Source organism: Gopherus flavomarginatus, chromosome 1 (assembly GCF_025201925.1).
Source record: "Gopherus flavomarginatus isolate rGopFla2 chromosome 1, rGopFla2.mat.asm, whole genome shotgun sequence".
NCBI lineage: Eukaryota > Metazoa > Chordata > Testudines > Testudinidae > Gopherus > Gopherus flavomarginatus.
In genome coordinates, this window is record NC_066617.1 from 133,331,876 (window position 1) to 133,354,864 (window position 22,989).

Genomic DNA, 22,989 nt, shown 5'->3' on the forward strand with positions numbered 1-22,989 from the left:
ATATGGACAGTTTACCCATCTTATGGGATCTATCATCTGGGTAGTTGCAGTAAGAACCTAAATAATGTATTTTGTTATAGTCTTGGAGACTGGGCATGTGTAGGGTTTTTTTTTAATATTCTCTAATTGTCAGGTTTAAATTATTGAAAAGACTTTAACTGTAGATCAAATCCTCCATTGTGTATTATCTGGGAGATTTTGAAAAATTTGTTTATATATCAGTACCTACTGTCTGACTTGTTTTATAGGTGCAAACTGTTCTACAAAAAAGATAATGAATTTAAAGAAAAGGGTGTAGGAACGCTGCATTTAAAACCTGCAGGAAATGAAAAAACTCAACTGCTGGTACGAGCAGACACCAATTTAGGTATGTAACTTTCTTCTGAGTCTGTCTTGCAGGTCCTGATAATGCTCTATAGTGAAATCTACATTGGTGCTCTTTTCTAAAGGATCCAGTGCTTTCATTATAACTGATTGTATCTCTTATTTGAGTTCTTATACATATTGAGCACACAAGTGTATGCATTTTTAAAAAATGCATACACTTGTGTGCTCAATATGTATACGTACTCAAATAAGAGATATGATCAGTTCAGAGCAACTGGACCTGCTTTCCCCTTCATGGTCCACTAAACGCTCACCCTTGGCTTCCAGCTCCTCAGCCGTCACCTCTTAGAAGACATATGCAAGTCTCTACCTTCTTGACCGGCTTCTCAGTTCTCCCTGCCTACACTGTGATATTCCCAGCAAGCCAGATTGCTTAAACAAGCCAGTGTCTGCATTTTGCTTCCTCTTTGAAGGCTATGAATAGCAGTAATTGCCAGCCATTATAAGTAACAACACAGCCCTTGATAAACTAGCACATTTATTCATAAGGTGAAAGCATTACAGAGAAAACCATTAAAAATAACAAATACATACGTGCTAATAAGTTTTTACCAGAGATTACGTCCCTACTGCAACAGGGTCTCGATTAGGAGTCAGTCCTTCAGATCCTACTCGGAATTTTTGTATGGCTATAAGTCTGTAACAGCCTTAGGCCATGGCTACACTGGCACTTTACAGCGCTGCAACTTTCGCGCCCAGGGGTGTGAAAAAACACCCCCCTGAGCGCTGCAAGATACTGCGCTGTAAAGCCTCAGTGTAATCAGTGCTGCAGCGCTGGGAGCGTGGCTCCCAGCACTGCAAGCTACACCCGTAAGGGATGTGGTTTACGTGCAGCCCCAGCGCTGGCGCTCTGACTACACTCACACTTCAAAGCGCTGCCGCGGCAGCGCTTTGAAATTTCAAGTGTAGCCATACCCTTAGCTCAGAACTAGCACACCAGTGAATGGATTAGTTTGTCCATTATAAGGCTTGGGTCTTTGATCTTGAGACCCTGGGAACAGCTAATCAGCAGATAATGGTCCTATCCTCAGGGCACAGCTCAAAAGATTGGGTTTTTGCATAACTGAAGGTGGGGAATTTGCATTCAACTCCCCTTAGAGATTCCCCAGGCAGACCACTTGATGCTGTCCCCAAAATCCATTCCTGTCTGGTATATTGTTCAATACATAAAAACATAACACTCCTTTGAAGTTCATATCGCTTTCTAGGGTTCACATCATATTTCTCTCCCAGAGAGGTTACCTACAATCTTGGACCACCACAATATATAAATCATTCATTTAATACAATACACTCACAAAGATGTTTAAACTTAATTCAATAAGGTTTTCCAGGGATATGGCAGGAAATTGCCATATAATGTCTTAGTCATTCTGATATAAATGGTGACTACTAGGGCACTAGGAAGAGGTAGAAATCTGGACTTTTGCATCTGGGATGGGGAATAGGCTTGTTATTTGGTGGTCTTCTATATTAAAATCTGAATTAGATTGTACACTAGAAATTCCATGCATGTAGGGTGCTGCTGAGCTCTGGTGCATGAAAACCTCTAAGATGTAATTGGTATGGTACAATGGAAGACTGAATTCCTCCCCTCCCCCAATACTACTGTAGTTTTGTGAATTATTTCCTAGGTTTATGAAAACTTTTTGTTTATGCATATTGCTGAGTTTAAATTTGAAACTATTCTAATACAGCACTAACTTTGAATGTGATTTTTTTAAAAATCGCTTAGTAGTTTAATATGTTAACTTACACCTGAGTTATAAATAACAGTGATACTCTATTTCCATCATATGTTGTATGAATGAACAGTGGTAACCATAAAAAATTATATTCTACAACATGTCCAGTCCTATATTAACAGCTCCTGTATGTTTAGTGCATTTTTTTCTACTGCTTAAGGACTCTGCTTGATGTCTTGGAATGGTAGTTGCTACGTATTTAGTTTATATAGATGTAATGTGGACACTCAGATTTCGGTTCGTGTTGCGTTTCCTCATTTAGCTGAGGTTTAAATTGGTCATAGGGGGACATCCTCCTCCTAAAAACAAAATCCCACATGTGCTCTTCACCCTAATACTGTTCCTCCAGCTTCTCTTATTTTTGCTGTTCTCTCACTTTTTTGTATGGAAGGTTTCACATTTCTTTCCTTCCTGTGAACTACAAATCACTGACATTTTACCTCTGGATAAGAGGTCGGATGTAGGCCCCTGGTGCTTTGTGGATGCTCTGTTGGTAAGCCAAATATTTTATAAAACAAAGATCAACACACCCCAGTCTCTACTGGCAGAAGAACAGAGGCCTAACCTTGGACCTAAACTTGTCTAATACTGTCAGTTAGCCAGTACTTCCACTTGAGGCCTTTCTGGCAGTGGCAGAGTGAATCTGATGAAGTACCCATGAATTTCATCTCTTCTGGGTCACTAGTGAAGCATCATTTTAGAAATAGCAGAGGAATAGATATTATTTGGGAAACAAAATTCCTTTGTCTCCTCCCAACAAGAGCATCTCCAGCAGCTGTAGTAGATCACATCTGCAAGCTTTGCCACCTGCACACAAATGGATAATCAGAATGAAATGGACCATACCAATTTGCTGTTGCTTCCCCAAGGAATCCTAAAATAAAAGCATACCTACAACCCTTACTGGTGGGAGAATCCCTTGAATATAAATGGGGGAAGGGAGTATCCCTCATTCCATACTAAAGCTTAAATTCCTCCTCTGTAAGCTTACTAATATGTACATTTTCTTATAGTACCAATAATTTGTTTAACCTAATATGTTCTTTTCTTACAAATGCAGGTAACATACTATTGAATGTGTTGGTTCCGCCCAAGATGCCATGCACAAGAACAGGAAAAAACAACGTTCTTATAGTCTGTGTTCCCAATCCACCAATTGATGAGAAGAATTCCGCTGTCCCTGTCACTATGTTAATAAGAGTGAAAACAAGTGAGGATGCAGATGAGTTGCACAAAATTTTACTGGAGAAAAAGGAGGCCTAAAAATATTGCAGTCAAATGCTCTGAGAAATTACTGCTAAACTGCTGCTGCTCTTTTTTTTTAACTGCTTAACTCTCTACTCTGACATTCTAAGAACTGTTACAAGAATTCTGAAAAGCTTTTGTGAGGAAAAGCAAAAATGGCTAATAAAAGCTTTAACTGAACACAAGAGTCCATCTGTCCTCCCTCCTTTTTTTTGAATATCTAATGTTTGAACCATATTTGGATAAAATTTGTACATTTAAATTAAAGTGATTGCTGGATGGACTGAAATCAAATACAAAATGTTGTACCACATGTTTTTCACAGGCTTTAAGGTGAAGTGCAGCAAGCTCCTTTTTTTGAAAAAGGAGGCGGCTAAATTGTTTAACTCTTGAAACTATTTCTAGACTGAATAGATTGATTTTGTATTTTTTTTAAAAAAAAGTGTCTGCTAGCTTCTGGTAAGGGATCTAATCTTTCGAACTGTCACCTGAATAATCATGTATCTGAATAACAATGCTTCTGTAGATTCTTTTCAACTTAAGAAATTTGATGTACTGTTGAGATTCAGAGACTGCATCTGTGGTTCCTCAAAGCAAATGATTTGCTTGCATTATTCCTGTTGACTTTAATGTTGCTCTGCTGCAAACAATTCAGTTTTGTTGTGCTTACTGCTGCAGCAAGCTAATGGTGTGCAATAGTATCCACTGACAACTGGAAGACTATTAGCTCTCAACCCACAACCAGACTGGCCCTATAATTGGTATTCTTGTTGACAGAGCTAGAGGCCAAGGGAGGAGACTCCAATACTTTCTCTCCTAGAAGTATTCTTCCCTACTCTTTCCAGGTTATGGTTGAGACACATCAACAGCAGAAGCAGTTTGGTGGAGGAAACTGGGCAAGGTAGATACATGCCCTGTCTGTTAATAAAATGTACTAAACGTGTCTCATGAGCATCAAATTAAGTTTTAAAAAATATCTTTGTGCTGTAAATGTCTCCTGACATGGCCAAGAGTCTGTGTGTAAACTTGGGTACTATACTATTAAATATTTGTCTTTGTGATGTGATACAGCAGCAGAATACTACTTGCTGGCATCAAATATAGCAGTAGGGCTGGCTGCAGTGTTCTATCTTTTGGACTACTGAAACATCTTAAAGTGTGAGTAAAGTATTTAGTGTTAACCTGGAAGGAAGCTCGGATGCTGTATAGACATACCCATTTTAAATGTAAATTGGTCCCTTTTTTGCATTTGGTTTTGTATTTAGCCACTAAAGTGTGTGTGTGTGGTTAGTTTCCTCAATTTTTTCGAATGTCATGCTGGTACATAGCTCAGAAGTCAGAACTTAAATGTTTGCATGTTAATTCTGTGAATGAAAATCATAATGTGTACAAGTTTTTACAGGCTCAGGTTGAAGGGCCAAGGGCTGAAATAATTTTGCATTTGTTTTTAGAAAACAGTATCTTAATAAATAAATTTCAGTGAAGAAATTGTTTTGTAGGCTGCCAGTCACTGCACATGGAGGGGAATAATCTTTTGTGATGAGCAGATCACTCATTATGCACCTCACACTTTAAGAGCAATTGTGTATTAGACAGTTAGAGGTATTGTGCTTTGTACTTTTTTACTTCCTCATCTGCAAAGATGTGTAGTAATGTGCTTTCCATCAATTGCAATATGGACCAATAAACAAGCTGCACAGAAATTCATTAGGAGAGGCAAATGTAACTAACTTTCCATGTGCCCCTTGCACAGCCATCCTTAGTGATATTTGCCTTTGAAATGAGTGAAATCTGGGACTTCTGTATGTGCATGTTTTGGCTTGCTCTTGAAGCCGGGAAGGCTAAGTAGAAGAGGCCAATGAATGGTCCTGCTGTAACTGTGATTACAAGAGTTGTTTAAAACATTGTTTAAATTGTGACCGTATGTTTGAGGGTGGGTGTTGAGGACAGGAAGGAGAATGGGACAGATGCTACTTAATGAAAATCTAATATGCTGGAAACTTTGTACCCCACAATGCCCGAGCTGGCAAATGCACACATTTTCTATTGTAGTTTGGGAAACAATGAGTAAAGGAGGTGTTTATTCTTTAACTAAGCATGTATTGGTATTAGTAAATGGCATGGAGAATCACGTGAGAGAGATGGGAACAGGTAAGTGTATACTCACTCACATCTTTACATTAGGTTACCCTATAAGTCTCCCTTAAAAAGAAAAGTATATGTATGAAATGTCTTAGGTTTAATATTAAAAACAGTGTTTTTCATTTAAGATCGTAATCCTACAGTTTTTATTACAACAGATCTTTGCTGTTAACACTTTAAAACAAAATTAAACAGGGAAAAGTGATAGAGATTTGACCGGTGTAAAATTGATCTGTCTAATTAAAAGTTCTATGTATCTTGACTTCAGTTATTTGAATTGTCTGATGGGGAGAACTTAAATATTTACTTTTTTACCTGTGTTCAATTGTACAGCACAAATTTATTTTGCTCCCAGAGTTATAAAAACAAATGTTTTGGCACTATGGTTTGATTTTTGTAGTTCATAGGGCACTTTCGGAGCGAGAAACCTAAAAAGTAGATTCTAGGATTAGTCTACAGATGTCAAAATCTGGGGATTTTATTGTTTGTTTGCATGAAAATTTAAATAGAAATTAAGCTCTAAAAACTTATTAAAGCAAATATAAAAATAGTTTGTTAGAAAATTACCATTAGGGTGTCTGTCATATGCTACTTAATTATAAAAGATTGTCTGTCTTATTTAGAATTCTAATTCAATAAATGTTTGTATCTTGCCTTGTAGATAGAGCATGGCTGTCTTCTTTCCAGAAGTATAGGGAATAAACAGGAAGAACTAGAATTACGAGTGAATAATCACAACTGTGATATAGTTGGCATCACAGACTTGCTGGAATAATACACATTACTGGAATATTTAGTATAAAAAGGGTACAGCTTGCTCAGGAAGGACAAGTAGGGGGGAAAGGGAGGAGGTTGTTGCCTTATATATCAAAGATGTATACCCTTGAGGTTGAGATGGAAATAGAAAAGACTTGTTGAAAATGTCTGGGTAAGGATAAAAGAGGTTAAAAAAACCAACCAAGAGTGATGTCGTGGTAGGGGTCTACTATAGACTTCCTAACAAGGAAGAAGGTGGATAAGGCTTTTTGATGGTGGACTTCCCAAATGTCTGTTGGGAAAATAATACAGCTGGGCACAGATTATCCAACAAGTTCTTGGAATGCAGTGGACACAGTCTTGTTTCAGAAGGTTGAGAAAGCAACTAGGAGAGACTTCTAGAGTTGATTTTTGATAAATAGGAACTGGTTGAGAACTTGGAAGTGGAAGGTAGCTTGGGTCAAAGTGATCATGGATAGAGTTTGAGATTCTAATGAACAGAAGGGAAAACAGCAAAATAAAGATAATGGATTTCAAGAAGGCAAACTTCAGGAAACTCAGGGAATTTGTAGGTAAGATGCCATAGGAAATAAGTCCAAGAGGAAAAACAGTTCAAGAGAGTTCTCTGAAAAACTACTATTAAGGGCACAAGTGCATATTATTCCACTGCATAGAAAGTATGGTAAGAGACCATGCTTGCTAGCTTAACCAGGAGATCTTCAATGATCTGAAACTCAGTGTCCTACAAAAAGTGGAAACTGAGTCAAGTTATGAAGGATAACCATAAAATAACCCAAAAGCCATGTAGGGACAAAATTAGAAAAGCCAAGGCACAAAATGAGATTAAACTAGCTCAAGATATAAAGGGTAACGAGAAAACATTCTACAATACATTAGAAGCAAGAGGAAGACCAAGGACAGAGCAGACTTGTTTCTCAATGAGAGGGGAAAGGCAATAACAGAAAATGTGGTAAGAGAAGTGTTAAATGCCTTTGTTTTCACCGAAAAGGTTAGTCGCAATTGAACATCTAACATAGCAAATGCTGGTGGAAATGAGGTAGGATCTGAGGCTACAATGGAACGAAGAGGTCAGATGTGTTCAAGTCAGCAGGGCCTGATGAAATACATTCTAGAATACTCAAGGAGCTGACTGAGAAGATCTCAGCCATTAGTGATTATCTTCAAAAACTCATGGACGATGGGAAGAGATTCCAGAAGACTGAAAGAGGGCAAATATAGTGCCAATCTATAAAAAGGGGGATAAGGACAACCTGGGGGATTACAGACCAGTCAGCTTCACTTCAGTACACAGAAAGATAAGGGAGCAAATCAGTTTGCAATCACCTAGAAGATAAGGTCATAAGTAACCGTTAGCATGAATTTGTCAAGAACAAATCATGTCAAACCACTAACAGCTTGCTTTGACAGGGTAACATATGGTGGGGAAGAGGGGGAAGTAGTAGATATGGTATATATCTTGACTTTAATAAGGCTTCTGATACTGTCTTGCCTGACCTCACACTAGGGGAGTATAGCCTATGTGCAGCTACTATAAGGTGGATGCATAACTGGATGGAAAACCGTTCCGGAGAGTAGTTATCAGAGTTTCACCTTAAAGCTGGAAGGGCATAATGTGTGGGGCTCTGCAGGGGATCAGTCCTCGGTCAGATTCTGTTCAATATGATACAAGTTTTAGATAATGGTATGGAGAGTGTGCTTATAAAATTTGTGGACAATACCAAGATGGGAGTGGTTGCAAGTGTTTTGGAGGATAGGATTAAAATTCAAAATGATCTGGAGAAATGGTCTGAAGTAAAAAGGATACAATTTGATAAAAAATGCAAAGTATTCCACTTTGGAAGGAACAGTCAGTTGCACATGTACAAAATGAGAAATGACTAGGAAGGAGTATTGCGGGAAGGGATCTGAGGTTTACAGAAGAACACAAGCTGAGTCAGAGTAATGCTGTTGCCAAAAAAAAAAAAAAAAATTAACATTCTGCTATGTATCAGCACCAGTTTTGTAAGAGAGACAAGTAGTAATTATTCCACTTTACTCTGTGCTGATAAGGCCTCAACTGGCCTATTGTGGCCAGTTCTGGGTGCCACATTGCAGGAAAGATGTGGACAATAGAAAGTCCACTGCAGATCAACAAAAATGATTAAAGGACTAGAAAACATGACCTACAAGGAAAGATGGGGGGAAAAAATGGGTTTGTGGAGAGAGAAGACTGAGTAAAGACATGAGTTTTCAAATGCATAAAAGGTGATTACAAGGAGAAGAGTGGAAACATTGTTCTTGTTAACCTCTGAGGATGGGATAAGAAGCAATGGACATACATGGGAACAAGGGAGATTTAGGTTAGACATTAGGAAAATCTTCCTAACTGTTGGGTAGTTAAGCACTGGAACAAATTGCTTTGGGAGGTTCTGCCATCTTTGTCATTGAAGAACAGGTTAGCACACTTGTTAGGAATGGACTAGTTATTACATACTCCTGCCTTGAGCAGAGTGAATGGGGCTAGATGACCTATTCAGGTCCCTTCTAGTCTCACCCTTCTTTGATTCAATGTTGTGACATTAAGTACCAGCTATTTGTTGCACATTTGTGCAAGGGAGTTCTTCCCAATCAGAATTACAAATGATCTGTTTCATTGTTACAGCTGTAGACTTTATTTTTTCAAATCTTTACAGGTTTGAGGGTTGTTGCTCTTTTGGAGCTCTGGCTTTCTGGATATAATTCCCCCCCCACCCCCACCCCCCCAAAAAAAGAACAAGATTAAAACCACTGTTTTCACAAAACCCTTTATGCTGTGAATCCTATAACTTCCTCTTGCAATCTTTTAGTCTGTATGTGTAACTACTTGCTTTCAGAGCAAAGAAGTGGGTCATTGAGTACATGCTTTTGCCCCATACTCCTCTCTTGTTGATGGCAATCTAGCAAGATTCTAGTTAAACAAATCTACAGTGATGTATCTTTAAAATGAATATGTAATTAAGCATAACAGGTAATGTATGTTAAGAATGCTACCTGATTTAGTTCATTTTGCAGCACCATGACTTCTCAAATGTCTCAAGACTTTTCTGATGCCTTAAGTTATTTGCATTTGTTAAATTTTGTGGCTGGTACATGTGCAAGCAAAATTAAACAACTTCAAATGTCATGAATTAGTAATCAATTAAAGGCTACTGAATTGAGTAATGTAACAATTCACTCTTCGATATTGTCAAAATAGACCTAAAAAAGCTCACGTTTTTGCATAGGAACTGATCTTTTATTGAATAATAGATTTGTCATGTAACTTCTTACATGTTATTTCTAATACATTCTGAGAAAATGTACAAATTCAATGGAAAATGTGAATAAAATGGGAGATGTAACAACCCTTTTTTATGTTTGACTCTGTGCGCTTTTAGTTATGACTGCAATGCCAAATAGTTCCAGTGGGGAAGTGACAGCTGCTTGAAGGGCAGATTCTGCTCTGGTGCAAGTAGGGATAACAACTAACTACAAGGGAATTTTACCTGTTTGCACCAAAGTTGAATTTGATCTTTAGAACAAAGCCAGGCCAAGAGAAAATGGGAAAGTTTTCACAAAAACCAGGAATTACAGCTGTGCTAATCCAGGTCTCAACAGGAGCTTTTACTAGCAAAGCCAGAAACTATAACTCCACCTCCAGCAGCCTTATACTGAATAGCTGCGGGGGTGGGAGAATTATAATGCAGGCAAAGATATTTGCCAAGTGTGCCTCTTCTCTCCCTTCTTTTGGTTGTCCAGATTTAACATACTAGTAATAAGTAAAAATGGTAAAGTAAATACTTGTCATCACAAAGTAGATGGAACTGGTAATATGGTCTATAATTAAGGTTGCCTAATACATCGTGTCTTCAGTTGATTATCTTGCCCAACTGTAATCATTTAGCTTGAAATTTAATAGCTCAAACCATGCAGGTGAAAACTAGATGAAGGAAGTGGCTTTTATTCTGCTAAAAATATTTTCCTGACAGCTATTTAACTTTGAGATGGGAAAAGTCCTTTCTGCTGAAGTTTCCTGCCTTGCAGCAAACCAAGGGAAGAGTGACTTGGGTGTCTAGTTTCAAAAGTAAAATGTTCTGAAAAACATTTGAGGGGGGAAAAGGGTGAACTTTCCTTAGCCTGGGAAGGACACATCCGAACTGTTTCCTTTTGTAGATCACCTTGAGCAGGGCATAGCTGTATTGGGAGGGGCTGTACTTGGTCAAATTTGAAGCTGATTGCTGTGGAGATAAGGCAGAGCAGCATGCTGGAACTGTGAACTTCTCCCAGTACGAGACAGATGGTCCACATTGGACTAAAATTCCAATGGGGAGTAATACAGGGCTGCCAGGAGGGTAATTAAATCAGGATGGTCTTTTGTTCACATACAAACACTGTAACAGTCCACCAGCTTCCACCCAGAAGAACTGCTTTTTCAGGGAAGAAGTTGCATGGGAAAGATGGCACCAGCTGGGGGACTGATCACCTGTTGAGGCTGATCCAGGAGCCAGCTGACAAGGACTGAACTGTTGTAAAGGGCAGGAGCTGATTTATTTGGGGTCTTCAGTCATTTTTGCCAGATCAAGTAAAAGGAAGCTACTGCAGGACCCTGATAAGCCAGGGGAAAGCCCGGCTACTTAAACTCAGATGGGCCACCTTGAACTCCAACAGGAACGGTGAGCTAGAGTGAGGGGCGTTGTGTTCAGGATGTCTTTTTTTTTTTTTTAAATACTCTATACTTCCTTGGGCTATTAAATAAGGAGCAATGGAGTCTTAGAGTTCAGTGGAAAGTCAGATATATTTTAAGTAAGGGGAGCCTAGCAGGGTAAACTCCTCACCTTTTGCCAATGTATATGCTCTGTCAATGGCAAGCTTTTCTGATCAGATTTTTCGGGAAGGGGATATTATGAGGGGGTGGGGAAGGAATTGCAATGAGATGCTTACTTCCACTTTAGGTTAATTGAGTGTACACATGCTGTGTGGGAAGAGCGTGTGCAAATTTGTTGCATCACTTAGAAAATGAGCATCTAGTAGTCGATGTTTGACAAGATATGAATCAATGTCAGGGACTATACACTATTCTGCAACTCATGGATCTTATTCCAGGATTGATGTGATTTGTTTTTAGGAATTTGGCTAATTTGGCCCAAAACCACTAATTTTGGGAGTTATAACTTGGTGTGATTATGCCCCTGCATATATTAGATTAGAAGATTGGGACTCAGTGGAAAAAGAGAGCGCCTAGGAGTTGAGAGTTTTGTTGTATGTCCAGAATTAGAAAGTTTTCAGAAATAAATTATGTATGTATATTGAAACATTGCATATTTGTTTCATTCCTGCAAATTTTATTCACACTAGGGGTAACTTGCCTTAAAAAATTTTTTTCTCCACAATATTTATTCATAAATATGTTTGCTACATAAGTTTTAATGGGGAAAGGAATAAAAAATGTTTCTTTTGACAATTGTAGTTTATTTTGAAGCCTGCTACCTGCACCAATTCCAACATCAACTGTATTTGCAGGAGCAGAAGCTTCATTAAAAATTATAGAACATGACAGTGTCATACAAAATTAGTTTGTGTTTTAGTCCAGACAGTGTTTTAATACCTTTTAGAAAGGGGCTGTTTCTCCCATTTATTGCAGCTGACTCCATTGCCAAATGGGGGAAGGGGGAGGGAAGTGTGAAAAGGCACCTGTCTTCCCCTAGACAAAATGAGGAGATTGATGACCACTTACCACAGCAGATGCTTGAAGATGAGTAGAGGGCTGGTATGCCCCTATAAAACTGATTCTCAAAACCAAAGCTTACCACAATCTGAAGTGCTTCCCTTCCAGCCCATGGAAGGCCGCCTCGCTCTCTGATGAAAGCAGCCCATGGAAAGAATTGCTAGAATTAACATTAGAGAGAATTCAGAATTCTGCTGCTGTTATTGGCTAGATACCTGCCAGCAATGAAACCAGACTCGTTCAGCTAAATATATGTGGGCAAGAGGACACAATCTCTTTTCTAATATCTTGGCATACATTTTAGCGTCTACATCATCCACAGTTAAAGATCTAGGGGTGTATGATGCACAATGGGTAGGATCTTTTTCTTCTTTAGGAATAACTGCCATTTCTGTTCCTTTCCAAGAATCTGCAATTTCATTCCTCTGCAATGTATCTTTATACAATTAAAATAGGGCCCAGCACGCGCTTTACAGTTCTGTAATGCTCTCCAGAAAACCTCTTAGAACCTGGAGCTTTACTGGATTTTAAATTCTTAATTACATTTTCAACTTTCTCTGCAGAAATTTTGCCTATCAAAAGCAACCATGTCATCCTCTGTGCAATGAGGTAGTTTCGCATGGCTCATATCTATTAATAAATTGAGGAATTGGAAGTTTTGAATTGTATAAAGTATGGAAAAAAGAGCTTTTTGGTGCCAGTTACTAAGTTTCTCCTTTTATTTCTAATTAGAGGGATGCCTGATTGTTTGTTTGAAGTTTCTGGCTAAGAGCCCTAATATTGTTTAGCATATAAGTGTTTGTGCCTTACCTGTTTGTAACAGGTAGGGAAAATTATCTACAGGATCTAAAAGTATATTTGTCTATTTTCCAAAACAAAGTTCAAACTGATTTTTAAGGTATGATTCTTAATGAGGGGGATCCTTACAAATCACCTTTCCAGCAGCCCAGAGGACACTTTCTGATTCCTTCCTTTTCCTTTTTATATTCAGACAGTTTTTAAAGAAATAGTTCTACACTTTGACAAATCCCACTGTTGCTGGTTTTGAACATGCTGGAGCTGCTGATACTAAATGAGCAGTGAGAGAACCCAAATTCTATAGCAGTACTTCCCTGCTCCCTCCCACACCTAAACTTCACAAAAACACCAAGGAGTCCAGTGGCACCCTAAAGACTAACCAACAGATTTATTTGGGCATAAGCTTTTGTGGGTAAAAACCCACTTCTTCAGATGCAAATTTCACAGTAAGTCATTAGAACAGCCTGCTGTTAGCCATTTCTAGCTAAGGGGTGTTTGCTGCCTCATTGAGGCAGATGCCTTGTTGCCAGATATGGCTGTATGGGACCAGAGATATGGTCTGAGCACTCCTGGAGGCAAGACTTGTCCTCATCTTTGTGTTTTCCTTACCGAAGTCTTATCCATGCTTATTAACTAGGGCAGAGCTACCACCTGATTTTCAATTCATGTCAGAGTCACAGAGGAGAAGCAGGCCCAGAATCTTCCTAGTTTTCTCTTCCCTGTGTCTCTTCAAACCTTTCCCCACAACTTTTTACCTGGTATGTTCTAGGAAGCACAAACAACAGTGGAACGAGTGACAAGTGTCAAAATGTGGGGGTTCCCCTGCCTTGGATTCTTAGTGCAAACAGTCCTCATCCACACCGAAGGCCAGTTCAACACCATGTGCTTTATTTACAATGTGCTTCATAAACAGTTGTTCCCCCACTGTCTAAGGTTTTCACCCCAAGACTTTCCCTACTACCCAGATGCAGAGCAGGACTGAAGAGAGCTCTCACCTCTGAAATCTTGAGCCTCTCTGGTCACTCCCCCTCCTCTCTTCTTGCCTTCCCCCTTATGTCCTTCAGCCTCCCTTTTCAACTGTTTGCAGATGATTAGATGACTCACGCAGTAGTAAAACTATTACCTCAGCAATGTACCCCAGGTGGGGACACTTCCAAAGTGCACTGAGTGGTGTTAGCCTTGGGCTATGCATACTTCACAACAGGCTTTGCTTTCAGAGTGTTGGCATACAAGGTATCCACCACAGCTGCCAATCAGGGGTCTTTATTGGCCCAGAGTAACCGTTCCTACAAAATAGTCTACATTTCTCCTGAAACACACTCTGAATCTGTGGAGTGAGTTACCACTTTGTTTACATCACTGAATAGAAAGATAATTCAAGGGAATCTTAAACTATGAAGAGGAAGCAAGAAACTTATGAATCATACAATATCAAAACATATATGGAGCATCTCTGCAAATGACACAAGCTGGCCAATAACTTTGCTTGGCTCCAGAGCCTGCTTAGGGCAGTGTGTTTTTTCAACCCTTCTCCCTCTCCTCCTGCCCCAGGGTAGACCCCACTGGGAATCTCAGATGTAGTCTGCACCCTCCTCCCCCACAGGAGTTCGTGGACCACAGCTTGAAAACCATTGGCTTAAGTTGAACTAATTCTTTCCCAACACAGGGAATCTTTGTTGCACAAGATTTATTGCTACATTGTTTTAACAATGCTGTTTCTTTTGGTATAAGCCAGAGGTGACTTCTGTCCACTGATGCTACTTGGTGACAGCATCAAACAAGTCATATGTCAGTTGCTCAATAGCTTTCATAAGCAGCTAGTCGTGCCTGATAACTTGAAACTACAGATTTTGTAATACTCCCTCCCCCAAGATAAAGGTAATAAATCCAAAATAAGAAACATTCAAGTAAATGTATATTCCTTGTAAGAATCTACTTTCTAGGTGGTGAGCAGCCAAGTGGGAAAGCCCAGGGAACTCCAGGACATGGCATGCTTCATTTGAATTCGGTATGGACCCAATGGTCCAATGTGATGAGAGGAGGTAGGGAAGATTTTTTTGTTTTGTTTTTTTAATCCATTTGGATGCTGAGGCCTGCACAGAATACATCTACCCTTCTTATTAAATGGTATCCATCCCAGGGAATATCTAGTACCTGTGTTCTGTGCTCTGCAGTGACTGACCAGTGACTTCTGAACAGTTTAAAGCTTTATAGGTCAAACCCTATACCTTAAACAGTTTTGGACTTCCTGACATGGAAGGCTGCCTTTTTCTGCATGTTACACTGAAGTCAGCACAAGCACCTGAGGTGGAATCCCCTTGTTTCAAAAGATTGAGGCTATTTCAATGCCAAAGGCATAAAAGCCCTGTTAGCAACCCCCAGCTATTGATCATTGGGGGATGTTGCAAAAACTAGTTCTTTGCTAGGGCTTTTAGGGAGGATTGTGTTTCTCTTGGCTGTTTTGCATTGTTGGCTGGAAAACTTATTTCCATTGTGTGGTTTCTAGTCTTATGCTGATGGTCAGCTAGCCTTGGGATGGATTGTTTTTAAATAATTTGTTAGGGGCCTTATAAGTGGGAATAAGTGTGTAGGTTCTACACGCTTCTCCCTCTTTCCCTCAGTGATTCCACAGAAAGAATAAGTTCTTCCAGGAGAGGCAGAGAACTAAGTTTCTGACCACTTGTGATCCTTTTCTATGTTTTGCAAAAAAAAAAAGCCACTGTTCTCACCAAACTTCACTTGGGATTCTTACCTAACGTGTCCCATTTCCCTTCTCTTTTTCCTTCATCCCTCACTTCCAATTTTCAATTTGAATAATGGATCACCATTCTCCATTTCTTCTCAAGTTATTAGGTATTGCTGTGCAATATGTATGCAGTGTGTATGATACAGTACACACTGGCTGGAGGGGCTGCATTGTGGTGTGCCTTGTCTCTTCAAAATTTTGATTCTTCGACATGGGGAAGCTACCATGTTTTTTTTAAAAATGCATAGTGCTTAAAAAAGTGTGTTTAAAATCTAACTCGGTGCTTTAAAATGATGCTCAGAGATAAAATTAAAATGAGGGGTAAAGACCCAAGCTTGCATTCCTTATCCCAACAAAGATGACACTGAACTCCATGCCAATTTTGCCTAAATAAGGACTTAAGAATCAATGTCTCTAGCTTCTTGCTGTGGACTAATTCCAAAGGGACAACTCATCTTTTACATTGATTCAGATAAACCAAGGGATCATTTCATGTTAATAATACCTCACCATGTGCAGACTTTCAAAGTACCTGAACTTGTCAGGAAAAAGAAAATTCCAGTTAGTCATGTCTCAATATTCCATTCTATTTAAACCTTTCCAATAGATAACTCATTTATGTATCTATGTAGCCATTAACTCAGAGAATTACAAGGAACACACAATTTTAAAAGATACTAGATTTTTTACTATTGTATTTAATTGAAAATATGAAAAACCTTTAAAAAAATGTGTTGCATTTCCCCCTAAATACTAAAGTGATCACACAAGGAGCCACTGTTAGTCACACAAGATGAATCTTTTACTCAAGGTCAAACGAAAGTAAACAGTAAATGGGATACTCATCTTCAGATAATTGCTTATTTGGTGGACCTTCGCACATGTTTCACATTATCATCCCAATCAATTTCTAACTTGCTGCTTAATATAAAGACTTGTAATGTTCTGGAAATATAAATTCATACTATCCTCAAACATATAGGATACAATACAAAGAAAATACAGTTAACAAAACATATGGTCATTGAAGAGGTCTTTGTTTATTGGGTGCAGGGTTCAACATTTTCTTCATGTTGCAATAAGTAACATTAGTCTTATTTTTGGTGCACAAAGGTGTTCTCACTGCTCTTTGTTCAAGGGGCTCAGCTGCAGTGCCAGCATGATTTTCAGTTGATCATCTGTCATTCAATGCTGATGATCAATGAGGCAAAAAAACCATGCAACAAGTGTTAGTTGGTTAAAATTAGTCTGAGAATATATTTATATATGTACACAGAGAACGTTGAACACTGTAACCTGCTTGCAGTCTTATATTATCCTGACCAAGCATCTGTACAGTTACATTCTGATGTAAAATACTGTTTTTTCATTTAAGGTTTGGTGTACAGGCAACTTGTTCATTTAGCCGGTTTTCTACATGGGTTCTATTCTACTTACTTTCAACACACACTTTCTACACAGTCTGGTTCAGTCACATTTAATAATACAAAGTGGGTAGCACCAGATAACTCTGGGCTGTGATCACAGAGAAACCAATTCCCAATGCTTTTGATGACAACTCTGTGGAGGCCATGAAGACCATTTGCTAATGCGTATAAGGTGGGTCCATAAGAAATAGCCAGCCCTGCCAAGTACAGTTAAACTCGCCATTTCTGATGGCTGTCCCTGTAGCACTAGTAGAATTCTCACAAGTACCTTTGTTCCATGCGTTTAAGAACGTTGAAGTCCCATTGACTGTTGCTGGGACTTAAGCACTTTGGAAAGTTTTACCCTACATCTATTTTTATCAGGAAGATTTGAGACTTGGAAAAAGTAGGTGACAAAACACACTCAGCTGGAAAGCAAAATCTTACAGTGACTGGCTGAAAGCAATGTCAAGGGGGATTTACAAGCACTTGCATGTGTGGACATAAGGCTGTAGCTACATGGATCCAGTTGTGGTCTTAGAAGTTTCAGAACTGAATGCTGGTATAAGAAGATATTTTGGAAATTAAATATATGTTATCTCCCCTTGCAAGTCAAACTAAATGTATCCCTGTTTTTAGAAAAGCCCATCACATCCTTTCTGCAAATGGAGGGCTGTGGATAACAGCATGATTCAGGTCACATCACACTTCAACCTATGCAAAACTTGAGGTTCTCCTACTTTCGTTTCAAAGCCAGGTTTGCTATGGTGAGCAAGGTGACCTGACTTATGGTTCTGAACAGGGACTATGCAAACCCAGGTTGGTTCATGTGGCTTTGCCTCATGGTTGAGTAAATCTAACGAGAAGGAAAGTGAACCTATTCTCAAAGTTAGGTGAACCAAGCCTGCTCAAGCTTATACATTTCTAGAATGGCCTCTATCAATGATGTTACATATGCAAGAGGTTGGACAGACTTGGAAGACATCCTGTGGTGGTTGTAGGGAATTGTAAAGACTTTGAATGGAATTTTACATACACTGTGGTCTTTAAGGCACATCACCGCCCTGCTAATACAATATAATTGATCACGGAGAATGTCTTGAAATGGTAACATTAAAGGTGTAATAAGCTCGTATTAAGTTTTTCAACCTAAACAGATTTCTTACACGCTTGTATTTGACATCTGTCTCTATATTTATCCCAAGGATGATGAATATGGCCAATTTCAGCTCTCCAAAGGTGGTGGTTGTGCAGCACAATGGAAAAAGTGATCAGATCAAACACAAATAACCAATGGATTAACAGATTGACCTGAGCAGCAAAGCTTTCCAGGCTCATGCTAACCACAGTGCTTTCTCATACTACAAGAACTTCCATTCTAGTTGTCAAGCTTCAGTATACATCATTAAAATTGCTGCTGCTTCAATAGTCAAAACAGTAACTGGGCAAACAAAACCTTGTTTACTCGTATTTGTCATCTATATGGTATACTTATGGAGCTCAACAACACTTCAGTACATTCCTTGGTAGTTTTTTTTATTCCAGTGGAGCCTCAGCTCCATTGATTTAATGCTTTGGAGCTACAGCATGGAAAAATTCCAAATAAAAAGATCAGGGGCTCCCACCTCACATTATATGGTGTAGTGCAATAATATGCTAAAGGTCCAGTATGAAAGTGCAGAGTAAGGGCATTTTAAGAGACTCAAGGTCCAAATAATCTGCCAGCCTCACTCAAGCCAACCTCCTGCTAATGCCACTGGGACTCCTGCCTGCGAGGACTGTAGGTTTTGATTCTTAGGGTTTAATAAAAAAACAACCCAAATCCTCCTACTCTGGAGCATTAGGTTTCATTACAAATATTTAAGCTTTTCACTTGACAGAAAACAACTGACTAGAGCTGTACAGAGAGTTCTACTTCAGATTTTTAGAAGGGCTATTTTACAGTTTGGTACATCTAGCAATTTCCTCAGAGCACTAATGACATTCAAAACACATGGATTTGTATTTCTTGTGGTTGTCCAAGCTCATGCAGTTACAGCCCATTTCGGCTAGTCAAAAAGGTGACTCTTCATTCAGAGTGCCTGTGGCAGATCAGTTAACACAGTATAAAATATACCAAACAACTGGCAGACTAGCTCTTTAAAAGCTAGACATTAGCAAAACTCCAGTCCAGACACAATACAGCAAGACAGTATGTCTTGCATAAGGCTATAGAATTTGTACTGCTTGATCCTAGAATTGTCCGTACATTCCTGATTAGTTTAGTATCATGCCGTGTTTGCCATTTATCCTGAAAATATACACAGCATGAACTGTTTGGGCCTCCAGCCCATGAGAATTTAGGCTATTTAATCCTACGATATTGACGTCAGCCTGGGGGCAGGAGAGGGGAAAAATGGCTGGAGACAGAACAGTACTCAGACACCTAAGTCACATTTCCAAATGGGTAAATTTTCATATTCAGAATATTTACTAATCTCAGAGTATTTGGTTCAAATGTTCTAATTGCCTCTAGAAGTACAAATATTCTCTCTCCTCTCCTTCACCACTGCAATGAACAGTTAAAGGGAAACTGTATTGACTTGCTTAGCCCAGCAGTATGAAAAGTGCAGAATTAGGGCATTTTAAGAGGCTCAAGACAAAGACTGGAGGTTGTTCGGTTGCCAAAAGTGATTTAATTGTCGACACAGGGACTAGAGGAACAATGTTTAAGATCGTCTCTAATCTGCAGTAATATTGGTTAGCACTAACAAAATAAACTCTACTGGTTAATAAGTTACTTAGAGCTGAAACAGTTTGCCTAAAGTGAATGGGAAATTGGCCTACAGTCTCTTGTAGTGTGTTCACATTGCCAGTGTTAGAAATACCATCACTTTGCATTAAGTTGACTTCTTCCAGCCTTAGGCTCCAATAATGCATATTCTAATTTAGGTTTAAAGTGTAACTATAAACAGACCGACAAGTATATCTTACCAGATGGAGCCATCATCCTGGGCGTGCAATAAAGATACAGTCTACCTTTAAGCTGTAGTGGAACCGTTTCCATGGCTTCTGGGCAGAAATGAAGCTGTAAAGCTTTACTTGAAAGTCACCTGATGCTAGTGAGAGAACAACAACAAAGCAGTTTGGGAAAAGGTCAAGGGGAAAACCAAAGATTTAGGCTTTAAGCACATGACATGTTGGTAACTGCAATGCCAGCATGGAGCATAGAGTGGTTATATTCTGAGGGCTTGTTTATACATGTAGACAAGCCCTGAAAAGTAACTAAGAATGGCATCTGCTCTCTCAACTGATCTCCTTCCTGTGTGTATTTTAGAGTCTGCCAGTTACTGCATTGGCTCTGCAGTGCTAAGAAAGGGAACTATTTTATATTCTGGCTCCCCATCAGAATTGTTTACTGAATGCTGGTTGCAGAGTATTTACCAATTGAACTTTCAGATTCCCAGAGAAGTTTACAGGGCTGCTATTTAGAAAAACATGCATTACTGCTAAGCACAGCACACAACCGCAAGCCTCCCACGAGGTCACGAGGTCATTTCAGTTACTTTTCAGAGAAGAACTATACTTAAGCTTGTCTTTAAAGAAAACCCTTTGTGCCTCAGTACAGTGAATCATCACAGAAACTAACACACACAGAATCCAGGGAAATTGCTGAGTCAGTCAAAAGCCTCTGGGAGGAGAACTCATTACGCTGCAGTCCTGCGAGTGCAGAAGGATAATAATAATCTGAACGTGTTTGGTACTGGAGTGTAGTTATGCTCTCCCATTGCTCTGTACATTAAGACTTGGGTTTACTCCTACATCATAGCAGCAGTACTGGAACTGGACTACAGATTTTCTAGAGCAGCATTTTCTTCCCTTCTTATGTTGGCTCTTTCCCTTAGACCATTCTAGAGCAGGAAGTCTTCACTGTTCTTTGGTAAATGGGGAAACAGTCATCACGGAATAAAGCTGTTTTAGGAATTCAGGAACGACACACCAAAAGAAAAAGAGCATTGAAAGCATTATTTTAGCTTCATCCTGACCAACTGCACATACCACAACAGCAGCACACCTTGGTTGCATCTCTTTCCTTACTCCTTCTGACTAGCAAAATATTCTATTGTCCCTTGCATCCCAAAACACATGCACACAAAGCCATTATAACAAGGAGGGCATGGACAAGAGTCTATGAACAAAGTTCATTGGTACATCATTATGAAATTCTAAAGTTGTTTCTCTCAATGAAAATAAAGTTCAACACATTCTGTACATGTTGGTTTCTCAGTTATAAAGTAAACACGGTAACAAATTGTTCATAAAGCATTGATTTTGTTTTTAAACACAGCCCCTTCTGGTTTTGTTTTTGAAAGTCCTCTAGTCAGAACACTTTAAAGAGATGTATTACTATTGTGTGCAGACGGTGTATGACAGCAGAGGAAGGAAGAGAGAGGCACTTTAATTGGCTGGTATTCTTAACTTCCCGTTTTTTCTGTGTAGGTTTATATTCCTGACACTAGATGGTAGTGTTGTCACAGAAAACCATCATGGATAGGCACTTGGCAGCAAAATTCCAAGGCAGTGCCCAGTGCTCTGCTATGTCATCAGAATTGGTTTCTGCCGCACTTCCAGAATATCTAAACAGACAAGGGAAGACAAGTTACAATCATATTGAGAATATCTGGCAAAAAAGTTATAATTGTTAAACAGCAAGTCAGAGGAACCAGTGATCTACTCATGGATTGCATGTTAGTCAAATTGTTTTCACACTAATTCAGAAGAGGATTAAAAAGCAGAACTGTCACATTGTATACTGCCAAATTCCTATTAATTTCTTGTTCTGCATTATAACAGTGTAGTGGTAAACAAGAGCTGTGTGTCATCAGAGAGAGATGACAACTGATCCAATGTATAGTTTCTATCGTGGTATGGGGTCCTTTGACAGGAAAGGTGCAGTTGCATGGGGTTCCTTTCAGATAACATTGTTTGACAGTGGAATAGTCTTCCAAGAGAACTGGTGGGAGCCCCATCACTAAGAAATTACTGTAGCAAAACAAGCTTTTGCTGCCATTGAGAAATGCACCCGAATTCTGTTCTCACAGACCAACGGAACATCTGGTTTTCCTGAAGCCTGAGAGATAGGGTGACCAAAAAGCAACTGTGAAAAAATGGGATGGGGTTGGGGGGTTAATAGACACCTATATAAGAAAAAGTCCCAAAAAACGGGACTGTCACTATAAAAATGTGACATCTAGTCACCCTACTCAGAGACAGAGACAAACATTGACTGCTGGCCTTGGTTACAGACAACACAAAACCTAAGGGATTTTGGAACATTTTTGCTGTGTTCTAATCCAACAAAATGTTAATTTGGAAGAGTACTTTTGAGAGTCAGGCCTCGTTTTCAACATGGGCATTGAAAGGCAGACACTTAAATCTGTATTTAGAATAACAGAATATCAGGGTTGGAAGGGACCTCAGGAGGTCATCTAGTTCAACCCCCTGCTCAAAGCAGGACCAATTCCCAGACAGACTTTTGCCCTGGATCCCTAAATGGCCCCCCTCCAGGACTGAACTCCCAACCCTGGTGTTAGCAGGCCAATGTCCAAACGACTGAGCTATCCCTCCCCCTAAATTGGCACTTGAGATATTTAATAAGATTTAGAAATTGGGCTGCCAGTCTCTCCTTAATTAGGCAACAGAAAAAGAGTAATGATTAATATTTGATATAAAAGAGGGTTGATTTATATTTCATAATTAGGAGGCAGATCAAATAAGTTCACACAAAGTTGCAAAAATCAGGTATTACTACGGATTTGAGATTCTCACTAGCTTCCACTCACACTTGTAAACAATGAAACCAGGTACATCTTTCTATCCAGTTTTCCCCTCTGATCACTGTAGCTGTGATTATAGCCACTCGTTCTGGGAATTATCTGCAAAGACAGCTAAACATCCTCCCACAAAGAGCTATCCCACATGGTAGATTCATCAATGCTGAAATGCTGACCGCCCGCAGATATATAGATATAGAGATAGATT

General features: G+C 39.3%; 3 protein-coding genes across 9 annotated transcripts in view; 2 read left to right on the forward strand and 1 right to left on the reverse strand.

Moving 5' to 3' along the window:
* The window catches only part of NUP50 (nucleoporin 50), a 30,223-nt gene extending 26,418 nt beyond the window's left edge, over positions 1-3,805 (forward strand). For all 3 annotated transcript variants that reach the window (XM_050924864.1, XM_050924855.1, XM_050924866.1), the window contains exons 7-8: positions 249-367; positions 3,193-3,805. In XM_050924864.1, coding sequence (XP_050780821.1) covers positions 249-367; positions 3,193-3,395 — 322 coding nt within the window. In that variant the 3' untranslated portion in view covers positions 3,396-3,805. The remainder of the gene's footprint in view (positions 1-248; positions 368-3,192) is intronic.
* The window catches only part of UPK3A (uroplakin 3A), an 897,123-nt gene that overhangs the window by 655,331 nt on the left and 218,803 nt on the right, over positions 1-22,989 (forward strand). The window lies entirely within an intron of this gene.
* The window catches only part of KIAA0930 (KIAA0930 ortholog), a 139,360-nt gene continuing 132,713 nt past the window's right edge, over positions 16,343-22,989 (reverse strand). For 4 of the 5 annotated variants that reach the window (XM_050924938.1, XM_050924925.1, XM_050924947.1 and 1 more), the window contains one exon: positions 17,806-21,584. In XM_050924938.1, the coding sequence (XP_050780895.1) occupies positions 21,544-21,584 (41 nt within the window). In that variant the 3' untranslated portion in view covers positions 17,806-21,543. Of the gene's footprint in view, positions 16,754-17,805; positions 21,585-22,989 lie in introns of those variants that run through there. The other variant, XR_007769627.1, reaches the window with a different exon arrangement.